We start from the raw sequence: 21,819 nt of genomic DNA on the forward strand, positions 1-21,819 counted from the left end.
CAGGGGCAGGTGGGAATGAGGCAGTAAATCACTGTTCTAGTATAGTCACCATTTTTTTGCAGAATGTCTGGAGCAATTATGCCCATTGTGAACCAAAACTTACCTTCTCTTTGTTACTGATTTGTACCATAAATATAAAACATTGAGGACCTTTTGAAAGTTTCCGACATATCCTGGCTGTATTCAGGCATGTGCTGCCACTGACCATCTAAGTGGTAGCTTTTCACATATTCAACACAATGAAAAGCCAAGTAGCATTTCTGTAGAATCTTACCATATTCAGGTAAAACCACATTATTTGATTTTAATTCAAAGACATGTCACTGAAGATTTTTTTTAACCATTCTTTTGAGGATATGCTTTTCTCATCTTCAGTGAACGCTAAAGACAGACAAAAATGTGGCATGCTTTTAAAGCATTCCTTAAAGTTGCTGTAGTGTAAAAATGTCAAGTAAAATTAGATAATAGTTGGGTATAAATACAGTAATTTCTTCAGGCATCTGAACCTTGAGGCAAATAACTAGCTGGAGATGCTAGAAAGCTCTTGTTTGCTTATTTATGTGTAGTAAGCTGTTAACCTGGCTCATGCTTTGTCCCATCCTGCTGAGGCATTATTTACATATACTGTTAGTAAGTGGTTGCATTGCCACAAAGAACTGCCATCACAAGCAATTATCAGGCAGATCTGGTAAGAATTGTTAATCGAGAGCACAATATTATTTTCAAAAGTCTGTCTATTTCAATATTAATTTGACTACCCCATTTTCATTAAATGACATAATGAAAATTATGCCATACTCTGGTAGCCATGTATGATGTGAACAACAAGACATAAGCTTCATATGCACGGACCATATGAAAGCTTACCTTAGATGACACTATACATTCAAAAATCCTTACTGTGCAACTAAGGGAGAGAGAGAGAAAGAAGTTGTGAGCACTTAACTTGCTAAACACAAAACTACAGAACTCGCGGAGTGAAATTATGTTCACAACTATGATAAGATGGTGATTTAATCCTTAGTCATGTAAAACATGTAAGAGAGAAAGAAGGAGAGAGAAGCAAATGTAAAGTCAAAGTAGGCAAGAGTCTAGTACTAATTCAACACTACAATTAATAAATTAAGCTATATTAATTATGCACAAACACACGATTTTGGCTCCAGCAGCTAATCTAGAAGACATAAAAGAGCCAATCAGATTGTACTACTAACCTAAGACCAAAAGCACGTCACTAAACTAAAACATATATATATATTATTTATTTATTTTTATCCAAGGTGTTTCTCAGAGGAGGAAAAAGCCACGCGCACACACACATATATATATATATGTCAAACTTCTAGTAGGCAAAATTATCAAGTACAGTACGTAATATAAAAGTAACGAAATCTATTCTCTGCTATATAGCTTTGCAAACAGTATTATATTAATCAAGAAATAGTATTTATTCTGCATGAGCCTTTCTAATTATATGTTTTGGTAGCAGATGGAATGGAATAGTCCTTAGAACAGTGGTCCCCAGCTTGGGCCACCAGATGTTCTTGGATTACAACTCCCAGAAGCCTTCATCACCTCTGCTGGCTAGGATTTCTGGGAGTTGGAGTCCAAGAACATCTGGAGGCGCGATGTTGGGGACCACTGCCTTAGAAGACATGTCCAAGTCCAGGTAAAATGATTAGTATATGTTGTAAGTTGTTATTTACTTTATAAGATTAACAGTGTAAGTGTAATCATATATTTCTCAAAAGTAAGTTCAATGGAATTTACTCCACAATTAAGTGTGTACTAATATACCACTAATTTGTGCAAGATTATTTTGGTCCTATTTGATAATGTGAATATTGATAATATGTTTATTAATTGCTTCACATCTGCAAAGAGTCAATAGAATTAAGGACAGCTCTTTGAGTCCTTGTAAAGATTAAAATTAACCACATTGTAAAGATTAAAAGGAATACTTCTATATTTCTTTGATGGATGTTACTAACAAATGCAGTGGAACAAAAAGAAGAACATGAATATAGAATTCTATATAGAGATGAAATGGAAGTTCAAACTGAATGTTTCCATAAACCAGACATTAGTTCCTAAATTCTTGATTAATTTGGCCTTCTCTGCCCATGCCATAACTATTATGTCATGGAACAACCATATAATTTTAAGAACTACAAAGTACACACTTCTCATGCAAGCATGATTTATATGAGAAGAAAGGAATGAAATGGAAAGTAATGCCCAGTGGAATATTAGTTTAGAAACCTGTTTCTGCCCCGCCAAGAAGATTGGTTCTCCTGGGGTCACTACTCCATGATATATCACTGCAGAATTAGAATATTTGTACCAATATTTATTTTCATTCAACATTTTTTTTGCAAAGTTGTTCAACAATGTTAATCACTCACCCCCCAGGTTGTTGTTATTCTTACCAATAGTTGTAATTTTCTCAGTAGCTTTCTACTGATAAAGTACAATACATTCTGCTTTCACATATGAGAATGCAACCGGTAGCATTGCAACAGAAACATGATAGGAACATTTCTTATTTACAGTTCTTGGATCCCTTAATTGGAGTAGTTTTGCTGATATCACTATGACTCCTTGAGAGTTAATGGCCAATTTCAGTTTTCACTAATGATCCAAAGCTCCTTGGTCAATATATTCAATTCAGTCTACCTTCCTTGATTATTTTCAAGTTGCTCTGGGTTTAATCCAACTTTAGCCCCAACTAAAGTAGATTTGTTCCCAACAAAAGAAATTGCTTCAGATGACTCCCTTTTGCATTGCAGATAGGGAAAATTGCAGTGCCAGTACAGCGTACTAAACCATAGGCAGGGAACAATAGTGATTCTGTCCTGGTTTAAAGCTGAGACATTTTTTTTGTGCTACTCCTAAGGTGGCTGGCTGCATAGTGGTAGGGAATCGCAAAAAGGAGCAGCTGAAGATGGGCATCAAAAATAACAGGTCCTTAAGGAGTGTTTGGAAGATACACTAGGGGCATAACCAGATGAGGGAAGCTGAAGTGATCCAGTTTGTACTAAAAATATTCTTATCACTGATGTGATCGATCCTTCCATTCACATGGGAGACATTTCTTCCCCTGTGAGAAGGATCCAGACAGCTCTTCAGATCACTCCAGTTTGTCCCCCTTTTAATTATTGATTTTAATTAAGATGGCCCCCATCTGTTTTTGAGGCCTTCATTTTTTGGGCTGCAGTGACTTTTGGGCTGCAGTGACTTTCCTTTTTTTTTTTTTGCTAAATAAAGTGATATAGTGCTACAGTAGTACATCAATCTAGTATGGTATACATATTATACATATTGTACTGAAAGTCACCTCCAGTGGACTACAATTATGCTATGTCAGAGAAATATTTTTTAAAAAATAAGACAAAAATAGAGGAGGTTTCTCCATCCAGCCTTTTAATGTCTCAACCCACTGAATATATCACAGGGTTGTCACCTCAGATAACACTGCCCACAGATCTGTTTGGGTGTGAATTATCCAATTGCCCAGACTACAAAATAGAATACAGTGGTGCCCTGCTAGACAATGACCTCACAAAACAACGAATCCGCATGACGATGACTTTTTGCAATCGCTATAGCGCTTCGCAAAACAGTCTTTCCTATGGGCGATTTTTGCTGGACGATGTTTCGGTCCATGCTTCGCAAGACGGTTTTTTTCTGGGACCAATGCTTCGCAAGACGATGATTTTCACAGATAGGTCCGCAACTTGCAAAACGGGTGTTTTCAGGACCGATGCTTCGCAAGACAGCGATTCTAACAGCTGATCAGCGCTTCGCAAAATGGCTTCCCTATGGGCGATTTTCACAAAATGATGACTATTTTCCCCATTGGAACACATTAAACGGATTTCAATGCATTCCAATGGGGAAATGCTTTTCGCAAGACGATGTTTTCACAAGACAGCAATTTCAATGGAACAGATTAACATTGTCTTGCGGGGCACCACTGTAATCAAGAGTGCTCCCAGTTGCACCAAATAAACTGCAGCCCTAGCACTCTGCAGAAAGGAGTTCACAAAACAGCTCACAAAAGGGGCACAATGGATCACTCTCCTTGAAGACACATGTAATTGCTGGAAAATAGGGTGAACCAGACGGCGGTGAAAGCAAACTAAATAACAAGTTATATGCCTGTCTGATCGCTCTCTCTGTGGCAGCAGAAACAATTAAATAAGCAGTGACCTAGCAGTTACTGCTGTCCTAGTGCGCAGGCACAGTTATGTACCGGAGTAGAGAAAAAAAGCATCAGTTAGTTGGCATTCCCCTCCCCACCATTCATATTTGGCTTTTTAAATTTTGCTTTTAAAATCAGTTGTGAAATTACGTCTAGCTTCAAGCAATATTGCTTGACTTTGTTAGCCTCAAGGACCAAACTAGATATGATATAAGGGATCAATGCTTAAAATCTCATAGTATGTTTGCTAAACATTTTGAGATGAGTGGGCAGTGGTTGAAAGACTAGCAGCACACTGCTTTGACAGTCTTTCCCATCATGGTGCCCTTGAGATACCTTGTGGTATAAATCATTACATTCATTCTTACCCAGTGTGGGACATGGAAACTCAAGCATAAGATATCTTGAAATCACCAAGCTGGGGAATGTTGCTCTGGGTCCTTTTCTGTATTAATACAGCCTGATAGCAGCTTTGAAGGGGAGGGAGAGGTATTAAATATTCCCCACAACACCATGGTCACAATCAAAACTGAATGCCCCTTGTAGTTGCTAGTATGACTTGACACGCAGGTATAAACAGACAGGCCTAAATCTAACTGCTAGCAAAACGAAAATAGGTCAATTGAATCTGCTAAGACAACACTTAATGTTGTCCCACTGATTCCATGGACTTATTCTAGAGCTGAGTTTGGTGCTGCTTATTGGACTTAGTCCATAAAATCCCATTCTAATATCTCACATGCCACATCTCATTTAGCTGTGGGGCAGTGGTATCAAGGACTATATAGGACCTGTGAAATTCATCTGAATTAGCATGTGAGTTGAGGTCCCCTTCTTGGGAGAAAGGGGGCCTATAAATAAAACAAATAAAACAAAAGTGTTTTATTGGCTCTTATGAAGCAAAGCATAAGCAGAAATACAAAACTGATACGCCAGAAACTGTTTTATTTCCTGAACATTTCTTCATTATGATATAGTAAGAAGGTCCCAATGATGTAGCAGTAGCAATTTTATTTATTCATTCATTTAAAATATTTACACTGCTTTTCTCCTTAAAAGGGCCTAAGGCAATAGTTCTACTAAGGGGGTAGAAATGTGGGGTGGGGAGAAGATGACTTTGGAAAGGAATTGGATCAAAATACTAGGACGCAGGACTTCCTAGTATTAATAAGGACTACTCCCGTTTACTCACTTGGTGGGGGAAGAGCCTATTCAATCACTTGCCCAACTGAAATGCAAAAGGCCTGGAGTCCTGCTATCCTTAAAATAAACAGAGCTACTCGGCTGGAAAATGAAACCACATGGCTATGGCCTCATTGTACCTTTTTCGTAGGAAGATGAATGCAGACCTTGGGAAAGTTACAGTATATCACAGAAGTAAGTACTGTACACCCCCTCACATTTCATAAATATTTTAGTATATCTTTTCATGTGGCCACACTGAAGAAATGACACTTGGCTACAATGTAAAGCAGTGAGTATACAGCTTGCATAACAGTGTAAATGTGCTGTCCCTTCAAAATAATGCAACACACAGCCATTAATGTCTAAACCGTTGGCATATTTATGAAATGTGAGAGGGTGTACTCAATTCTGTGATATACCGTATCTTTTTGGACTGCAGCTACCCCAAATCACGAGAAATTCTTATGATTTTTGCCTGAAAACAATAAATTTTCCAAGTTCTGCAGACTGAAACGGCAATCTTTTATGTAATAAGCCCCAGAAATAAGCCCCACTTAGTTCAGTGCGCCTTTCTACTACGTAATTGGGTACAAGAGTGCACCCTTGATTTGGTATTTTGGACTACAGATCCCAGAATTCCCTCAGAACTCCCCAGGCAGAACATTCTGGGAGCTCCCAAACACATACTTCCAGACATCATTGTTCCACAAGGGTGCAACATGGACAAGGGTAAAACCTCATTCTAGTCTTCTTCTAGGCCTTCATTTCCTACTGAAATGCTTTCTGGGAACTGTAGTTTTATATTCTATATAGTGCATCTCCTGAATAACCATCGTCCCCCCCCCCCCCCCCAGAAAGCGCTGCAGCAGGAAATGAAGGCTTAGGAGGAGGCCTCAGCTTTTCTCCATGTGAATAAAATGAAGATGCTTGCGGGTTGCAATCCAGAATTCTGCCTGGGAAATTCTTAGAGAATTTTGGGATTTGATGACACACAAAAATAAACGACACAGCCTTAGAATCAAATATCACAATGGTAGTGTGGTGGAAGGAAGCAACAGTAGAAAGGGAGGGAAACTGGAACTTTGTGATAACATTCATAAGACAAGGAAATTATTTTTGTGCTACTGAAGCAAAACGAAATTTATACTTTTGAAGTCACCATTTTTAACCTTTCCATTTTAAAATGTTGAAACAGAATACAGTAGCATGAAAAGAAAACTCAATGCACATGAAAATGCTACACATATGTAGATTTTAGAGCCCTGTCCCCTTTTTTTTAACCATAAAGCATAAACTATACTACAGATGTAGAGCTCTTTATTCTTTTCCATGGCCAGGTTTCTCAGCAGTACAATTAGAGATTGGATTTCTGACGAACTTGTGAGTTATCACAACAGGTTAGTCTAGCTGACCTTTAAAGGCTGAATGTAAAAGAAATGGCTTCTGTGCAGCTAATCATTTCACATGTGGTGTGGAAGAGTAAGTTGGCCTGGAATTATGGTACCACTTCTGGGCAGAGAAATGGATAACAAGCGGGTCAATATAGAAGTATGGCTGCCCAAATAGATAACTGTATCCCTGGACGGACAGTTTATATCCATCTAAGTTGTTGCATAAGATATGCAAGATGTTATAAACAGTGGAATTGATACAGTATATTAACACATTTCATACACTGGATTTGTTACATAAACAAAGAATGCTACCTTTAATTTTTAATAGAATAGATACTTCTTACACTATCACTAAAGGCATCAATGAGCTGTTGAATAAATGCCTTCAGAGTGACTTATTCCCTTGAATTACCAGATGCTATAAATCTTTGGTTCTTGTCCACACAATTAACAAAACAATGGCATAAAACAAAGGCACCATGAGATTATGTATAGGGTTTGGAAATGAGCGGAAAATAGGGTAGATAACATTAAATTTGAAGTTTTGCAAAGTTTTTTTTAAAAAAAATCTGACTAACACCTATACACACTTTTCATCTAGTTGTGCTTTTCCTTTATGGCCAGGTTGTTTGGCTAAGCTGGGAGGACAAACAAAGAACAGAGTCTTTTTGTACTCAGACATCCAGGAGCTTCCTGTTGCACTCAAATATGTTGAAGCATGGCAAGGCGCTCAGAAGTTCGCTTGCTACATGGTGCTAAAAGGCAGGGATAATGGGAACCTAGAGCCTGTACAGGTGTCTCTCTGGCCAGATAATCTGCTTTAAACTCCATGTAATCCTAATGAGGCTGCAGAAAGTGCTTTGTCTTTTAAATCAGATCAGGCTGCTTCTTTGCCCAGACTGCTGTTATGTCAAAAATAGAATCCCCGGGAGATCCAGTCACAGTTCTTCCACATATCATATTGCTTACTCTTAATATCACCTTTTCGTCTACAGCAGCTGTGTGTTACTAACAACAAGCACTCTCTTTAAAACCTAAACATTTAACCAACATTTTGCTATCATAACCAATAATCTCTTCTCTAAATAATATTTTATTGCCATTTAACTCATTGATTTTCTTCTTCTTCCCCAAATAAGTTGAAAAAGAAAGCAAACATAGTTCTGTGATCAAAACACAAAGGAAGTCATAAACCATCTTCCCCTGATCTGTGTTATTAAGCTAGCTCATTTAACAGAGACAAGCTTACCTTTTACTTCCAATTTGCAATCAACCTCAGCTTCACCAAGACTGTTGACTGCCCTGCAAGTGTATGTGCCTCCATCATAAGGGCTGGGCTTGCGGATCTCCAGGGTGCAAACACCCTGATTACTAAACATTCTGTAGCGCGGGTCATTTATTATAACTATTTTGTTCTTCATCCATGTTATCTTAGGCTGTGATTTAAAAAAGCATACACAGAGGTGGTATGAAATGAAATGCAGTCAAAGCCATCCTAATACAAAGTCAGAGAGCTTTGACATGTCCTAAGCCCTTCCTAGAAAGGCAGAAAATGAAGGACAAAAGGTAGTCACTCCAAGAGTCCTCCCCCCCCGCTTGTTTTACTGTACCCTTCAAATTGTAAACCATCATTTAAAGAGGCCCAAAGCATTGTTCCATTTGAACATACTCTTGCACTATTTGGTAGGATTCTTACCAGATGTATAGCTTACCTTGGGATTTCCTCTAACACTGCAGTTCAGAGTTGCATTGTAACCAGCTACAGCATAGGTGTTAGCTAAAGGCTGAGTGAACAATGGTGGTTCATTGAAATCAAAATCCTCATAAACTGGGTTTTTGTAGACTTTGCCTGCAAAACAGAAGTTGAGGAATTGCTAGGGGGGAAAGGCAGAGTTTCAAATCTATCAGTAACGTTGTTCCCTATAGAGTAGAATAGTAAAATAAGGACACAGCTCATCTTGAGATTACAGATGGGCAAAGAACCTCTGGTTCAGCACAGTTCGTTTCCTGGGCAAACCGCTGACCTGCGGTTTGGCACCCTGCCCCCTCCAGCAGGCAGCCATTTGGTGATAGCACTCAGAGGAGGTGGGGTGGGGGGCTGCTGCTCAGTGGCCACCGCCTGGAGGCGTTCTTGCCCATCTCTGCTTGAGATGTTTATTGCATGTCCCTTCATTATGTTCATATGTTATTACTTTCAAATCGAGTCTTACTTCACAAAGTGAGGTATGTGAAACACTTCTTGCTAAAACTGGGAGATCACTCTTATTTTAGAGCAAAATTCCTAGTTCACTTTTCAAATAATCATTTGTTATTCTACAAACGTCTTTTGCAATCTAGTGCTGTCTGCATGCTCCTGACTTCAATTTCCATCCACCCTAGGGATCATGGCCAATGATAATCCTGTGAGCCATAGCCCAAAATATCTATAGAGCAGCAAGATGCAGAATAACATTCTGTTCTGGAATATAAAATTTATAGGGAACATAACCAGCGCCCATAGTTTCATTGCCTAATTTGATATTCTGTTGGGCTAATATTTGCTCTTCTTCTTCATCTTGATGGGTTCACATTCTGAATCCTTGTTTTGCTACATGCAGAATACCTTTAATGGAAAAGATAGGGCATATTGGCTGTATATAAAGCAAGGGCAGCTTATTGAATTGTGCACTAAAGGAAGCACCTACTACTATCCAGGTTCCCAGAATGCCTACATGCAACAAGAATCTCCCATGTGCATAAGGCATGGATTAAACCTTCTATATCTTCTCAAAATAGAATGCTAAGTAGTTTAGAAGCTTTAAACTACAAGATTTGTTTGGCATAATATCTACTGATGGGAAGTAGTCTAGACACTCATCTCACTATTCTTCTAAGATTTTTTTTAAAAAGAGAAAATCATATGTTTTTACTTGTTATTCTTTGTAATGCATGTATGAATTTGAAATTGGAAAGCTGCATTGTACTATTCAGAGAAGTGCAAATGCTAAATGCAAACTCTCCTTCAATCATATATTGGTTCAGAAATGTGAATTAGATAAGTTCACAATTAAAATACAAACCAAATACATTTCTGTTGCATCTTTCAGACATATTACCCCAAAACAAACAATATAAATTGTCCCAATTTATTTTATCTTTCTTCCTTTGTCAAGTATCAGAGTTTTAGAGTTAAGATAAGCTTACCATCTTTGGCAATCACAGCACTTTCAGTTGTTCTTGTTGCATCTTCGCTGAGGCCACACATGTTTTCAGAAAAGACCCGGAAGTAATACTCATTCCCAATGACAAGTTCAGTAATGGTAGCACTGGTTCGGTGATAGTGTTCAATAACAGTGAACCATTCCTGCAGAATACAAGCCAACATTCAGTTGCTCTAACAGCTCCATCAAATGATGGTCTCTACTTAGAAGAAAGGCCCACTGAGTTTAATTGGGCTTATAACTGGGAAAGTATGCAAGAGGACTATAAGAGTGCAATCTGCCACCCAAGCAATTGACTTTTTATGGAATATCTGCCATGTGAAAATAACCAAGAGATCATATATTAAGATACGTAAGAGAATTTTTTGATAATGTCAGCCTTAGCCATATGTAACAGTAATGTCAATAAAGCATGACTTTTTAAAAGTAAATAAGTATGCTGCTCTTCAATAAAAATATGTTACTGTAAGAGGCTTAAATAAATAAAAGAAAGATAACATTAGAACAATAAATTATATTAGCAATGAAAAGCTTGCAACAGTTACAAAACTGAGAGACTGTAAAGTCTTCTGTCCAGCACAGAAAAGACAACAAAATACATGCCATATTTTGAGAGGCAAAATGTTGCCTGAGGAATAAAACGAGATGCTTTCACTTTGGAGCAGAAGCTGGTAAAAGCAGCTGGACTCTGCCTCATCCGCTCCAAAGCCAGGACAATTCTGAGCCTATTTCAGATTGGGTTTTTTTAAAATAGTGAATGTTGCTCTGTATTGGAGAAGTTTTTAATGATCAAATAGTTGAACAAATGCCTAATATCCTAGCAAAAGTTAATTCTTGGCAAAAAAAATACAAATAATAAAAAAGGAAATCTAGTAACTTTGAGGATTGTTCTTGGAAAAGCATTTTTTTTTTAAAAAAAATGGATTTTGAAGAAAATAGGGGTGGGGAGGAGGTGAACGATCCCCTTTCCATTGATTTCTGAATATGTACTGCAAAGAAGAAAGTCATAGACTGTGGAGAAAATTTACAAACCCCTTCCAGTGCATCTAATTCCAAAAAAACACTTGTTCCTAAGCTTCTTAGGACACCACGTTAGAACTGAAATGCTGTCCATGAAAATAAGTTTAAAGGACCAATTTAATCAAATGTGGTAATTCAAGGTTAATTTATGGAGTACAGTGTATAAAGTGTAAAGCACACTCTGAAAGAATGCTTGGTCAGCTTGACTGACTGAAAGAGTGTAATTTTTACACTAGTCAATGCAGAGGGGTCGAGGAGGAAAGTGGAAGACAGGTTATTTCTGAAAAACAAATAGATTTCCTAGTCCTATGAACAGAACTGGAGGTCTTGCTGCATACCTACTTCAGTGTGAAAATGATTTTGCACAAGTTTCAGTTCTTGCAGTGAAAATGTCATCACAAAGAAGGGGTCTCTGAACATGTGCTGATTGCTCTTCCTTCCCTTTTGAGTCACTGCAACTGCACCCATTTGGAGTGAACAAATGTTCTTCTAAAACAAGACACTCTGGCTGGCTTCCAAGGAGGAAGTAATGTTACGAAGCAAGTCTTCTTGCTTTGAAAAATGAAACACTTCTAGCCTAGGGCAACCGGAGTAGACCTTTGGTCTGGATGGGTGGGATAGAAATCCAATAAAAAAAAAATTAATTAACCCTACCGGTTTCTCATCCGAACAGGGTATCCTTTACTTTAAGAGCTGCAGAGCAGAAAGACGTTATGCTAATCAGGTGATGCTTCTTCCCTCACTGCTTTGTTCTGAGGCAGCCATCCCTGGGTCAACAAACTCCAGATGTGCTAAATTACAAATCCCATAATCCTCAGCCCCAAAGCCCAAGTTGGCTGTAGTTATGGGACTTGTAGTCCAAAATATTTGGGGAGCACAAAGTTTGGAAAGGTTAGCTTGAATCATGCCAGCTGGAAGAGCATGACTGTTCATTTTAATGCTTAGGGTTGCCTTATTCCCCAAAAGTTCCCTGGAAAATGAAAACAACAAATCATACAAATCAGGAATGGGGAACCCTTTTACTGTTTGGGGAACCCTTTTACTGTTAAGAGCCTTACTGTCAGGGAGGGTAATAATTTCTTGAGGAACACATGACAACACAATGGTACGTAGAGAGCTGGAGCCAGCAGTGGCTAGAATCAAAAGTGGGCAGAGTTTGATTCTAGGAGTTTGTCACACCAATAACAGAGCTATGAGATCATATTTCAGACTCATAACTAGACACTATCAATCAAAGTTGCCAAAGGTCCTGTCTGTACACTACAGGGCACCAAACTGAGGTTTGCACTGAACTCACGCTCAGGAGGCAACTACCACCAAACCCCCAGTCTCAGGATACATATCAACCACATTCCTCTCACCATGTTAGGTGTCTTCTTGAACTGTAATGTGTGAACTGACCTGGAGGACAGTACAATTATTTGCTGTGCTGATGATGTGACAGCTGCTTTGAATTCTTGCTGTTTCTGCCCTAGCACCCATATCTCTTGGGAAATCTTACTGCTTTAATACTGACTGCCTTGAGTTGTTTTTTCTAGTCTGCACAATCATCAGGGGACCCATATTTAGATGAAAGACATATTTATAAATACCAGAGTTGATCTTGCTGTAGAACGTAATGCTTGTCATCTGTTAAAAACGTTGCTGAGAGAAATTGATTCTCACATCAGACCTCTCAGATTTCTCCTCCTCTCTCTTGCTACACAAATGTGTATCTCATATCCAAATGTGACCCCCCAATATTATGAATGTAATTTGCTACTTCAGAGTTCAGAGTAAGATTCAAAGGATAATCTGGATTCACATTACATCCATTACCACTATTAAAAAAATAGTAGTAATGGATGTAATGTAACAAATACTGCTACCTTGCAAAAAGTGTGCAAATGAAATGATCTCTGTAATTGAAAATTTCCAGGGACATTGTGAACCTACTAAGAAATAGAAGGGAATATGTAGTGCTCCTACAGATGCAGTGAATTTTTGTAGTTACAAAGACAACATACTGCCAAGGGTGGTCATCTTCATTTGGAACTTGTAAAAGTTGATTTTGGAGGGCAACAGCTGTTAGAATCTCCCGGTGGAGTCTTCGAGTTGCAGTCCAAGAAAGTAACTTTTCCAAGGTCTGAATTCATTCTGAGAGCCTTTGTATTAGTTGAAAAGGCTTTTCAATGAGACATGGCTTTTATTGCAAAAGCATGTGGTTGCAAATAGTAGCAGCATTTCCAGTCAACTGTGCACATGACAACTAGTAGTCCTGCCCACTGATGTTCCACCTCCAAAAATACACTTACCATACTTTTTTTGTCAGCTTTTTGAATGGTATAACCAGTAATGTTCGCATTGCCATCATCCTTTGGTGGCTTCCATTCCAGAGCAACATTCTCTCCCCAGACATCAGCAATGGTTACAGATTGAGGTGGGCCTGGACGATCTGTGGCAAAATATTAGTACTGTTAATATTTCTTTACATTGCATCTTGCTTGGTTTCCATAATTCATGTTGTTCACAGACTTCAGCTTTTCTTGACAGAGAAGTTTATTTTATTTTATTGAAGGTTATGACAAGATTATGTCTTCCCGATAACAAAAGACCTTTAAGATGGCTTCTGCACTCCCTTATACCATCATTGACCTTACTCTCTATTGGTGCATTGCAAAATGGGACTGTGCTGCATTTATTCCTTCCTTCATTTGATTTATTGCAAGACAAGTGCATTTCCTACACCACAAATGGGTAATATTAAAGGATCTAAGGGCCATCTGACATTGTTATTGACCATTGGTATACCTTATTCCTATTCTAAAAAAATGGTTAACATGAATTGTAATGGTATCATGTATTGATGTACAGTATTATGATGTATTAATGTAACGGTATGTTACAGCTGTAGCAATTGAATTTTTTTTAATGAATACTGTGAGCAAAATGTGTTGTGGAAGATGTGGTATATATTGACATAGAATGAGGGATCTTGATCTTGGACAGATAGACTACTACCCCAATTTAGTGCCCTTCCGATCCAGCACAGGAATACAAGATGCTGTTACAGACTTTGCACAGAAAGAAGTTCAGTAGCAAAATAAGATGGTTTCTGTGCCTCTGTAATTGTGCTCTCCTTCCCCTGAGCCCTTTTGGGCATCAGACACAATACCTACCTACCTACCTACCTACCTACCTACCTACCTACCTACCTACCTACCTACCTACTTACCTACCTACCTGCCTGCCTGCCTGCCTGCCTGCCTGCCTGCCTGCCTGCCTGCCTGCCTGCCTGCCTGCCTGCCTGCCTACCTACCTACCTACCTACCTACCTACCTACCTACCTACGAGATAAAATTAGATTTCCAAGGCATCTTGCAACATGACAATACAGAACAATATAATTAATGGTGGGGGGGGGGAGGCAAAAGACCTGGACAGGGGGGTTGGCAGAAACCCATCTGGTTTTCCTACTGCTGCTGTTGTTGCTGCTTTCATAAGGTTCACAGCAGGAGGTTCATCTGTAAGAGAAGTAACCATTCTGGCATGGAAAGCAACTCAGGCATCCATTTAAACCAAGTGGTCTTGGGTTCTAGGGTTTATTGTTGGACTCTAGATCTCATTGAAGTGACTTAGGTTGCCAATTTTTATACATATGTATTGGCCATATCCAAGGTTTCTTCTAAGCTGGGCGTGCCCGTGCGCGTATCTCTGCCTCCCTGCGTGCAAGCTGTCTTCCTCCTCTGTGCAGCGATCGCATTAGGTTCCAGTCATGACAGAACCCTGTGCGCAGCTGGCAGAGTCGCACACGCATGGAGGGGTGAATTCACAACGGGGCGGAGCACCGTGTAGTGGAACTGAAAGTTGGAGGGTATGTTGGCCATATCATTTGTTCTCATAGCAAACTCAAGTGGAGGGCAAACTCAAGGGAGGACAAATCAAGCCAAAACAGAGCTACTGAAAAATAAGAGGGCAGAATTAGCATCCTGACAAGAAACCTAGGATTTGCAGAAGGAAAAAAAAATTAAAAAATAAAAAAGAAGAAGAAAGAAAGAAAGAAAGAAAGAAAGAAAGAAAGAAAGAAAGAAAGAAAGAAAGAAAGAAAGAAAGAAAGAAACTGCCGTTGTTACAACACATGGATAATTTGTTTAGTTCATATATATATTTGTTGTTGTTTAGTCATTTAGTCTGTTAGGAAAGTGTGACGGCAAGAGGAGAAGGGGACGACCGAGGATGAGATAGTTGGACAGTGTCTGTGAAGCAACCAACATGAATTTGACACAACTCTGGGAGGCGGTGGAAGATAGGAAGGCCTGGCATGCTCTGGTCCATGGGGTCACGAAGAGTCGGACACGACTAAACGACTAAACGAAACGAAATGAGTCATTTAGTCATGTCCGACCAGAGCACGCCAGGCCCTCCTGTCTTCCATTGCCTGCCAGAGTTGGGTCAAATTCATGTTAGTAGCTTCAATGATAGTGTCCATCCATCTCATCCTCTATCGTCCCCTTCTCCTCCTGCCTTCACACTTTCCTAACATCAGTGTCTTTTCCAGAGGATCTTCTCATGAGGTGGCCAAAGTATTGGAGCCTCAGCTTCAGGATCTGTCCTTCCAGTGAGCACTCATGTTGGCAGCTTTGATGACACTGTCCAACCATCTCATACTCTGACGTCCCCCTCTCCTCTTGCCTTCACACTTTCATCTTCACACTTCTCGTGAGGTGGCCAAATTATTGGAGCCTCAGCTTCAGGATCTGTCCAGTGAGCACTCAGGGTTGACTGATATATGATTTTCACCATGGACAAAATTGTTGAGAGCTGGGCCATACCATGGGTGACAGGTAGTGGGAGGTACATTATTAGGTGGAGGAAAGGCCATTATAGGGGAAATACACCCCACATGTGTGATATCTGTCCCATGCTCTCAATCGAGGTAATGTTATCTGTCGACCTTCTGATTTACCCATGTTGCTATTAAATATTATGTCATTCCAAAATAAATCTGAACTAATATTAGATATGATAGATGAAAGGGGGAGTGTAACCTTGCTTGTCCTCCTGAATCTTTTCACTGCCTTTGTTGACCACATTATCCTTTTGGGACAGTGATTGAAATTTGGCACTAGGGGCTCCATTCTTTGGTGGTTCCAGTCCTTCCTTGAAGATTTATCCCAGGTGGTAGAGTTTGGGGATGCATTGTCCACCCCTTGAGATCTTGATTACAGGGTTCCCCAGGTATCAGCCATTTCCTCCATGATTTTTTAATATCTATATGAAGCCATTGGGAGAAGTCATACGGCGATGTGGAGCTTGTTGCCATCAATACAAGGATGACACACAACTCTCTCTCTCCTTCTCTTCATCTGCAAGTTCAACTGTGTGGGTCCTTGAGCACCACCTGGTATCAAAAATGCACTGGGTGAGGTCAACAAACTGAACATCTAGATAAGACAGAGATTCTACTGTTGGGAAGATCATCGGACCAGTTATAGGGATATTTACCTAACCTCAAAGGGGTTGCCATGATTTTACAGTAAGAGAATATATTCTTATGTGTCTCAAATTTGTGGACATACCAACTATTTGAATCTCTATTGAGGCTTTGTCTACCAAGTTGTCTACTTTGACTTTCATATCATATTTCCCAGAATGGATGCGTTCTGCTTTTCGGATGAAGATGATAGTGTCATTTTCACTGTTCCGGATGTTAATTTGGTTCTTGTCTACATGGGCACCATTTTTCTTCCAGGACACTTTAGCTCTTGGTCTTCCCTGCATGAGAAGAAAAAGCCATGTCACTCATTATACTGAACCAAAACAGAAGGAAAATAAAAAAGAAAGACAAAGACATAGTATCTTAAAAACTAACTGCTATATTTCGATATGAGCTTTCATGGACATGTCCACTTCATCAGATGTAAGAGACACATTATATTGAGTTACTATTATTATACTTCAAGAAGTTGTTTAAATATGAATATACATATGAGAAGAGAATTGCAGATTGAATTCAACAAGCTGCTTACTGAACTATAACTATAAATGCAACACATTCAGACTTATGATATTAGTTATTTTCAAGCCAGATTGTTTTGAAAACAAGCCCTTATGATTTAAACTGCATTTTAAAGCTTTTTTGATCTCACATTTATTCTGACAGGACAGGAAACATACGTCCAGCATTCCCATTCTTGTGATGCCTCTGAAATGAAATTCGAATATTCTGCATAGTTTCTTCAACATTTTTGCGATTATGTGCACCATGTTCACTCATCATAATTCCTTTCTCATTCAGGTTTTCAGTGAGAACTGAGGAACATTACAAAGGCCAAAATCCTGTTGCATTGGTATGCCTGTGTACCTGGATGTTGCACAAGCCATTGTGCAGTTCACACCAAGATAGACATCATATCTAGCAAGCAGTTCTGAAAGCATGTTGTGCAGCTCATTTCAGTCAGTTGTGCAATCAAGCATAAAGTGCAAGACAGCCTAGGTGTAACTCCCTGGAAACTCCCTGGAAATGTCTGCAGGCATAACTTTACACTAGATAAATGCAATAGGATTTCAGCCAAAATATTATGGAGGAAGCATGTTCACTGTTGTATGCTGGGAACTGTAGTGTAAAAAAGTAACAGTCATTCAGATAATCACTTTTCCAAACATTGCACAATGAAAGTGTGAACATCTAAATGACCACCAGGGCAGCACAGGACCAGGAGGTGTTTATAAAGCTAAAATGAAAGCATTCATAATTTGTCAACAAAATGGCATGCCTTCAGAAGGCCTTACTAGGTCACCGTCATCAAAATATGAGAGCTTTTAACAGCTTTAGTTTTTTTTTTCTGGGTACATTTTTAACATGCCATTTATTATATTTCTTCTCTCTGCCCCCCCCCCCGGCCAAGGGTTCATTATGATAGTATAATTAGTGATATTGGTCTTGGGCATTTGGTTACCTGTAGATATTAAATTATACATAGAATCTAGGCATATAGGAAAAGGAAAATTAGACCAAGGAGCAGCTTAATGGCATGATTGGATGCACATATAGAAATTTTAGGTTCAGGGTTATGGCTGATCCAGTTCATAGTGACTTAAACTTATTTAGTCCTGTTCATTTGACTGACAGGCCTGGTCAACGATTTACTATAAACAGACTAGTCATGTACAGTATGTTCTCTCTGAGAGTTCCAGTTCCACAGTTTTCCCCCATGAACGGTTCGACATGTACCACATACATCGATTTGAATCCCGAACAAGTTATAACACAATTCTTTGTAGAACTGGAATATTGTAGTGGTATGTAGACAAGTCCTCATGAAACCCAGTGGATGATCTTGGATCAGTGACCAGCTCTCAACCTGACCTACTTAACTGAATACAATGGGGGCCTCTGCTCTAAACTCCAGGTTCCGGCTCTGTCATTTCTAGGCCTCATTAAAATCAATATAAAGATGTAGTTATGACAAACATATGTTCCACTGATCTCAAGGGTGCCTAAATGTGATTAATTTGATTGTCATACAAACTGTTATCTGAGTAATCCTTACAACAGCATAATAACATATGTGAGTGCTGCCACACTCATACTATTTAACATAGACAGAGTCTGAAAAAATCTAGTAATAGATGCTGCTTTTTAGAAGACCTTATGGGATGTCCACATGTCTTTTATTTAATTCCTGTTCATTGTTGTATGTTACAGCAGTTGTACAAACAACTGTTAAACTATTAAAATATTTTTTTTTCCTTACCTGGAAGGGAATAACCAAATTCACAGCTTCTCCAACTCTCCGAACATAGGTTTGCTTTAAGTGCCTTGGCAAGCGGATCTTCGGAGGTTCTTAGGGTTATTTTTAAAAAAGAAATTGTTTTTTATTATCTCTAATTAAACAGATCCAATCCCAATTTCATATACTGATTGATAAACTGCCATTGAAAGAAGTTAGGGGGTGGTGAGGCAATTATACAGGCTTAAAATAAACCTTGGTCTGTTAAACTGAGATTGCTACATCTGAATGGGCCCCTTTAAATTTTCTAAAAAGTATTTTCATAGTTGAATTTGAGGAACAATGTTTGAAAAACCTCAAAGATTTGAACTACTCAAATGTGAATTCACTCTAGGTTTTAGTCTATGCCTTGAAGGAATTATCTAAGGTACTGAACCTATTCTGGGGATAGGGTCCAGCATCTTGAAAAGCTCCTGTAAAGCACACACTAGAACCCAAAGTGGATTTACAGCCCCCCAAACTGGAGTCATCAGTTGCCACTGATGCCATCAATTCCAATCTGCATCACTGCTTTGGCTGCCATGTCTGATGTGTGAGGTTGCCCCTTCAAGTCCAATCACTAGGTTGCTAAGTCAAGTATTTCTCCCAAAGCAAATCTTTATTTAAACCAGAGCTATGGAATCTTTGTTGCTCCAGATGTTTTGACCTACTGGTCATAACATCTAGGTCTTATGGGAGTTTAAGTTTAAAACATCTGGAGGGACAACGTGTAAACACAATAATCCACTCAAATCTTATCCACAAGTACACATTTAAAATAAGGAAGTATAGACTGGTATTTAAATAGCTGGAGGGGCTTCCTTGCAGATGCATGCATGCATTAATTAAAGAAGGTTCAGATACAGTAATTTCTGTGCTGCTCAGATGAGTTGCAGGCGAATGACAGTCTCACCTATAACTTCCTTGACTAAAATGGGTTGTGGATGCAACCGAGGTTCACTGGCACCAGCAGCATTCACAGCTTTTACTCGGACAAAGATTTTTGCTCCCGTTGGAAGTCCAGTGATGGTGAATTTGGTTTTGTCTGTAAGATTGTCTGGATTGGCTACAATCCATTCTTCCGCTACAACAGGATAAAAGCAAATAGAGAAAAAGAACATTGGGAATTATATATTTGATATGGAATTATGTTTATTTTTTATTCAAGTGTAGGAAGCTGAATTGATTTCATTTCCTTCAAATGTGTTTGCATCTTGATAGTCAAGGTACAAATAGTTGCGGTCACTAGTTCTTACTATAATGCATATTACAAGAACCAAGCATTTCTAAGGATGAGATAGGTTCTCAACTTTAAAGCCTCACTTGTGGATACAGTACTGTTAATTTAAAAGAACACACAGTAAAGTAGATTGACTAGGATTATAATCCTATAGAAGAGTCCATTTCCCACATTACTGAATTGCTCTATTTGCAGTGTAAACTTTATGCATAATTATAAGATTGAGTACTGCTGCGTGCAAATGGAATTTCCAGCACGTAAATGTCCCTCTCAAAAAATATATGCATAAAACGTCTGCCAAACATAGTTCACAAAACAGTATGTATGCTAAATGGATTTATGCAGATTCTTAAGCAAAATAATTTGAATAAATATATTATTTAAACAACTGACAGAACAGAGTTTGCTTTTTTTAAAATATATAAAAAAATTAATTCAGTTCTGTGCATATACTGTAAAGATATACTACTGGGTACTAAAATCAAGATGGTTTATTTATCACTAGTGGTTTGTTTTTCACTATTAATTTATAGGGCAAAAATCTTCAACCCAACAATACAAGTGGAAACTTATTTATCAGTTGTATGCCATATAAATGTAGCCTGATCTTTTCCTGCTGAAGTACTGTACTCTGAATTTACAAGAATGAATGCAACAAGTGGGAAAGCACCAGTGGGAAAATTCATTGGGATTCAAGCAGCTTTCCACACTGATGTGCAAATGGCAAGCGGACATAGGTGAACATTTCATATTTGGCCATTCTTGTTTCCGGATTGGCCTGTAATAATGCTTCTGTGACCAAAAAGTATAACAGATTATGAGCAGGCTGGTTGACAGAAGGTACTTGAAGATGAATGGATTTCTCACCAGCATAAGTCTTTGGAAGATCACAGCAACATTACATAGAAAGAAGATGAACTGCTTCAGTCTACTTCCAGCAGAGATGAAATGCCTGCTGTTTTACAGTGAGATTTGCTTAAAGTCTCTAGCTGTAAGGATGGGCAACTTCTGGAGAGTGATAGGACATCACACTGGCCTTTCCAGACAGCGCAATCATCCTTCCTGACAGCCATCATGCTGTCTGATCTGTGGCAGTGGCCATTGTTTTTGAAAGTGATCATGCTACTGCAAGGCTTCCAGAAGTCCGATCTGGCTTAAAAACAAGATCCTCGTCCCTTTACCATGTTTTAAAGCCAAATTTTGCCGGCACTACAATAGCAAATCCGGTAGCAAAGGAACTTGAAAAATTTACAGGCAGCTCATGTGGGTCACATGATAATCCCTTGCTCTAACATAGTAGCCCAAAATCCCATTATTAATTTGCGTTTTGCATGATAAAAATTGTATCAATATTGGTGGGAAATTTCCACTCATTAACGAGGTGCTGGTTGAATTCCTAGGCACGTGCCTGATACTGCAATCAAGTGAACACCCTGGAACTCAAACAACAACTTGTTAATGAGAGGCAACATGTTACTATGACCTATGGTTTTTGCATTTGATGATGATGATGATAGTGGTGGTGGTGGTGGTGTGCTGTCAAGTCCATCCCAATATATAGCAACTCTTGCCATAAGTCCTGTATTCTAGTAGTGCTTGAGGAGTGTGCAACTTACACAGCCATAAACTCACAACAGGATTTTGGCCAATAAAGAAGAGGAGATATTTAAACTTGAGCGCCAGTGATCCAACTGCACAACACACATACTGTGCGGTAAAAATGCTTTGATGTGGATGCCTGGCCTCACTGATACACACTAGTGTTCTGTACAGTTTGGATTACTATAATCTCTGTGTAACACTGATTTCAGAAATGAGCTTGGGA

The 21,819-nt window shown here is 38.9% G+C and overlaps 1 protein-coding gene across 16 annotated transcripts in view; it reads right to left on the reverse strand.

Moving 5' to 3' along the window:
* The window catches only part of MYBPC1 (myosin binding protein C1), a 121,627-nt gene that overhangs the window by 3,353 nt on the left and 96,455 nt on the right, over nucleotides 1-21,819 (reverse strand). For 13 of the 16 annotated variants that reach the window (XM_020800479.3, XM_072999989.2, XM_072999988.2 and 10 more), the window contains 7 exons: nucleotides 19,668-19,838; nucleotides 18,740-18,828; nucleotides 16,562-16,757; nucleotides 13,298-13,437; nucleotides 9,967-10,126; nucleotides 8,496-8,632; nucleotides 8,033-8,219 (listed from right to left, as the gene is read on the reverse strand). In XM_020800479.3, coding sequence (XP_020656138.3) covers nucleotides 8,033-8,219; nucleotides 8,496-8,632; nucleotides 9,967-10,126; nucleotides 13,298-13,437; nucleotides 16,562-16,757; nucleotides 18,740-18,828; nucleotides 19,668-19,838 — 1,080 coding nt within the window. Of the gene's footprint in view, nucleotides 1-867; nucleotides 908-2,262; nucleotides 2,322-8,032; nucleotides 8,220-8,495; nucleotides 8,633-9,966; nucleotides 10,127-13,297; nucleotides 13,438-16,561; nucleotides 16,758-18,739; nucleotides 18,829-19,667; nucleotides 19,839-21,819 lie in introns of all 16 variants that reach the window. The other 3 variants (XM_020800480.3, XM_020800470.3, XM_020800476.3) reach the window with 2 other exon arrangements.

The sequence above is a fragment of the Pogona vitticeps genome, chromosome 5 (genome assembly GCF_051106095.1).
Source record: "Pogona vitticeps strain Pit_001003342236 chromosome 5, PviZW2.1, whole genome shotgun sequence".
NCBI classification, from domain to species: Eukaryota; Metazoa; Chordata; class Lepidosauria; order Squamata; family Agamidae; genus Pogona; species Pogona vitticeps.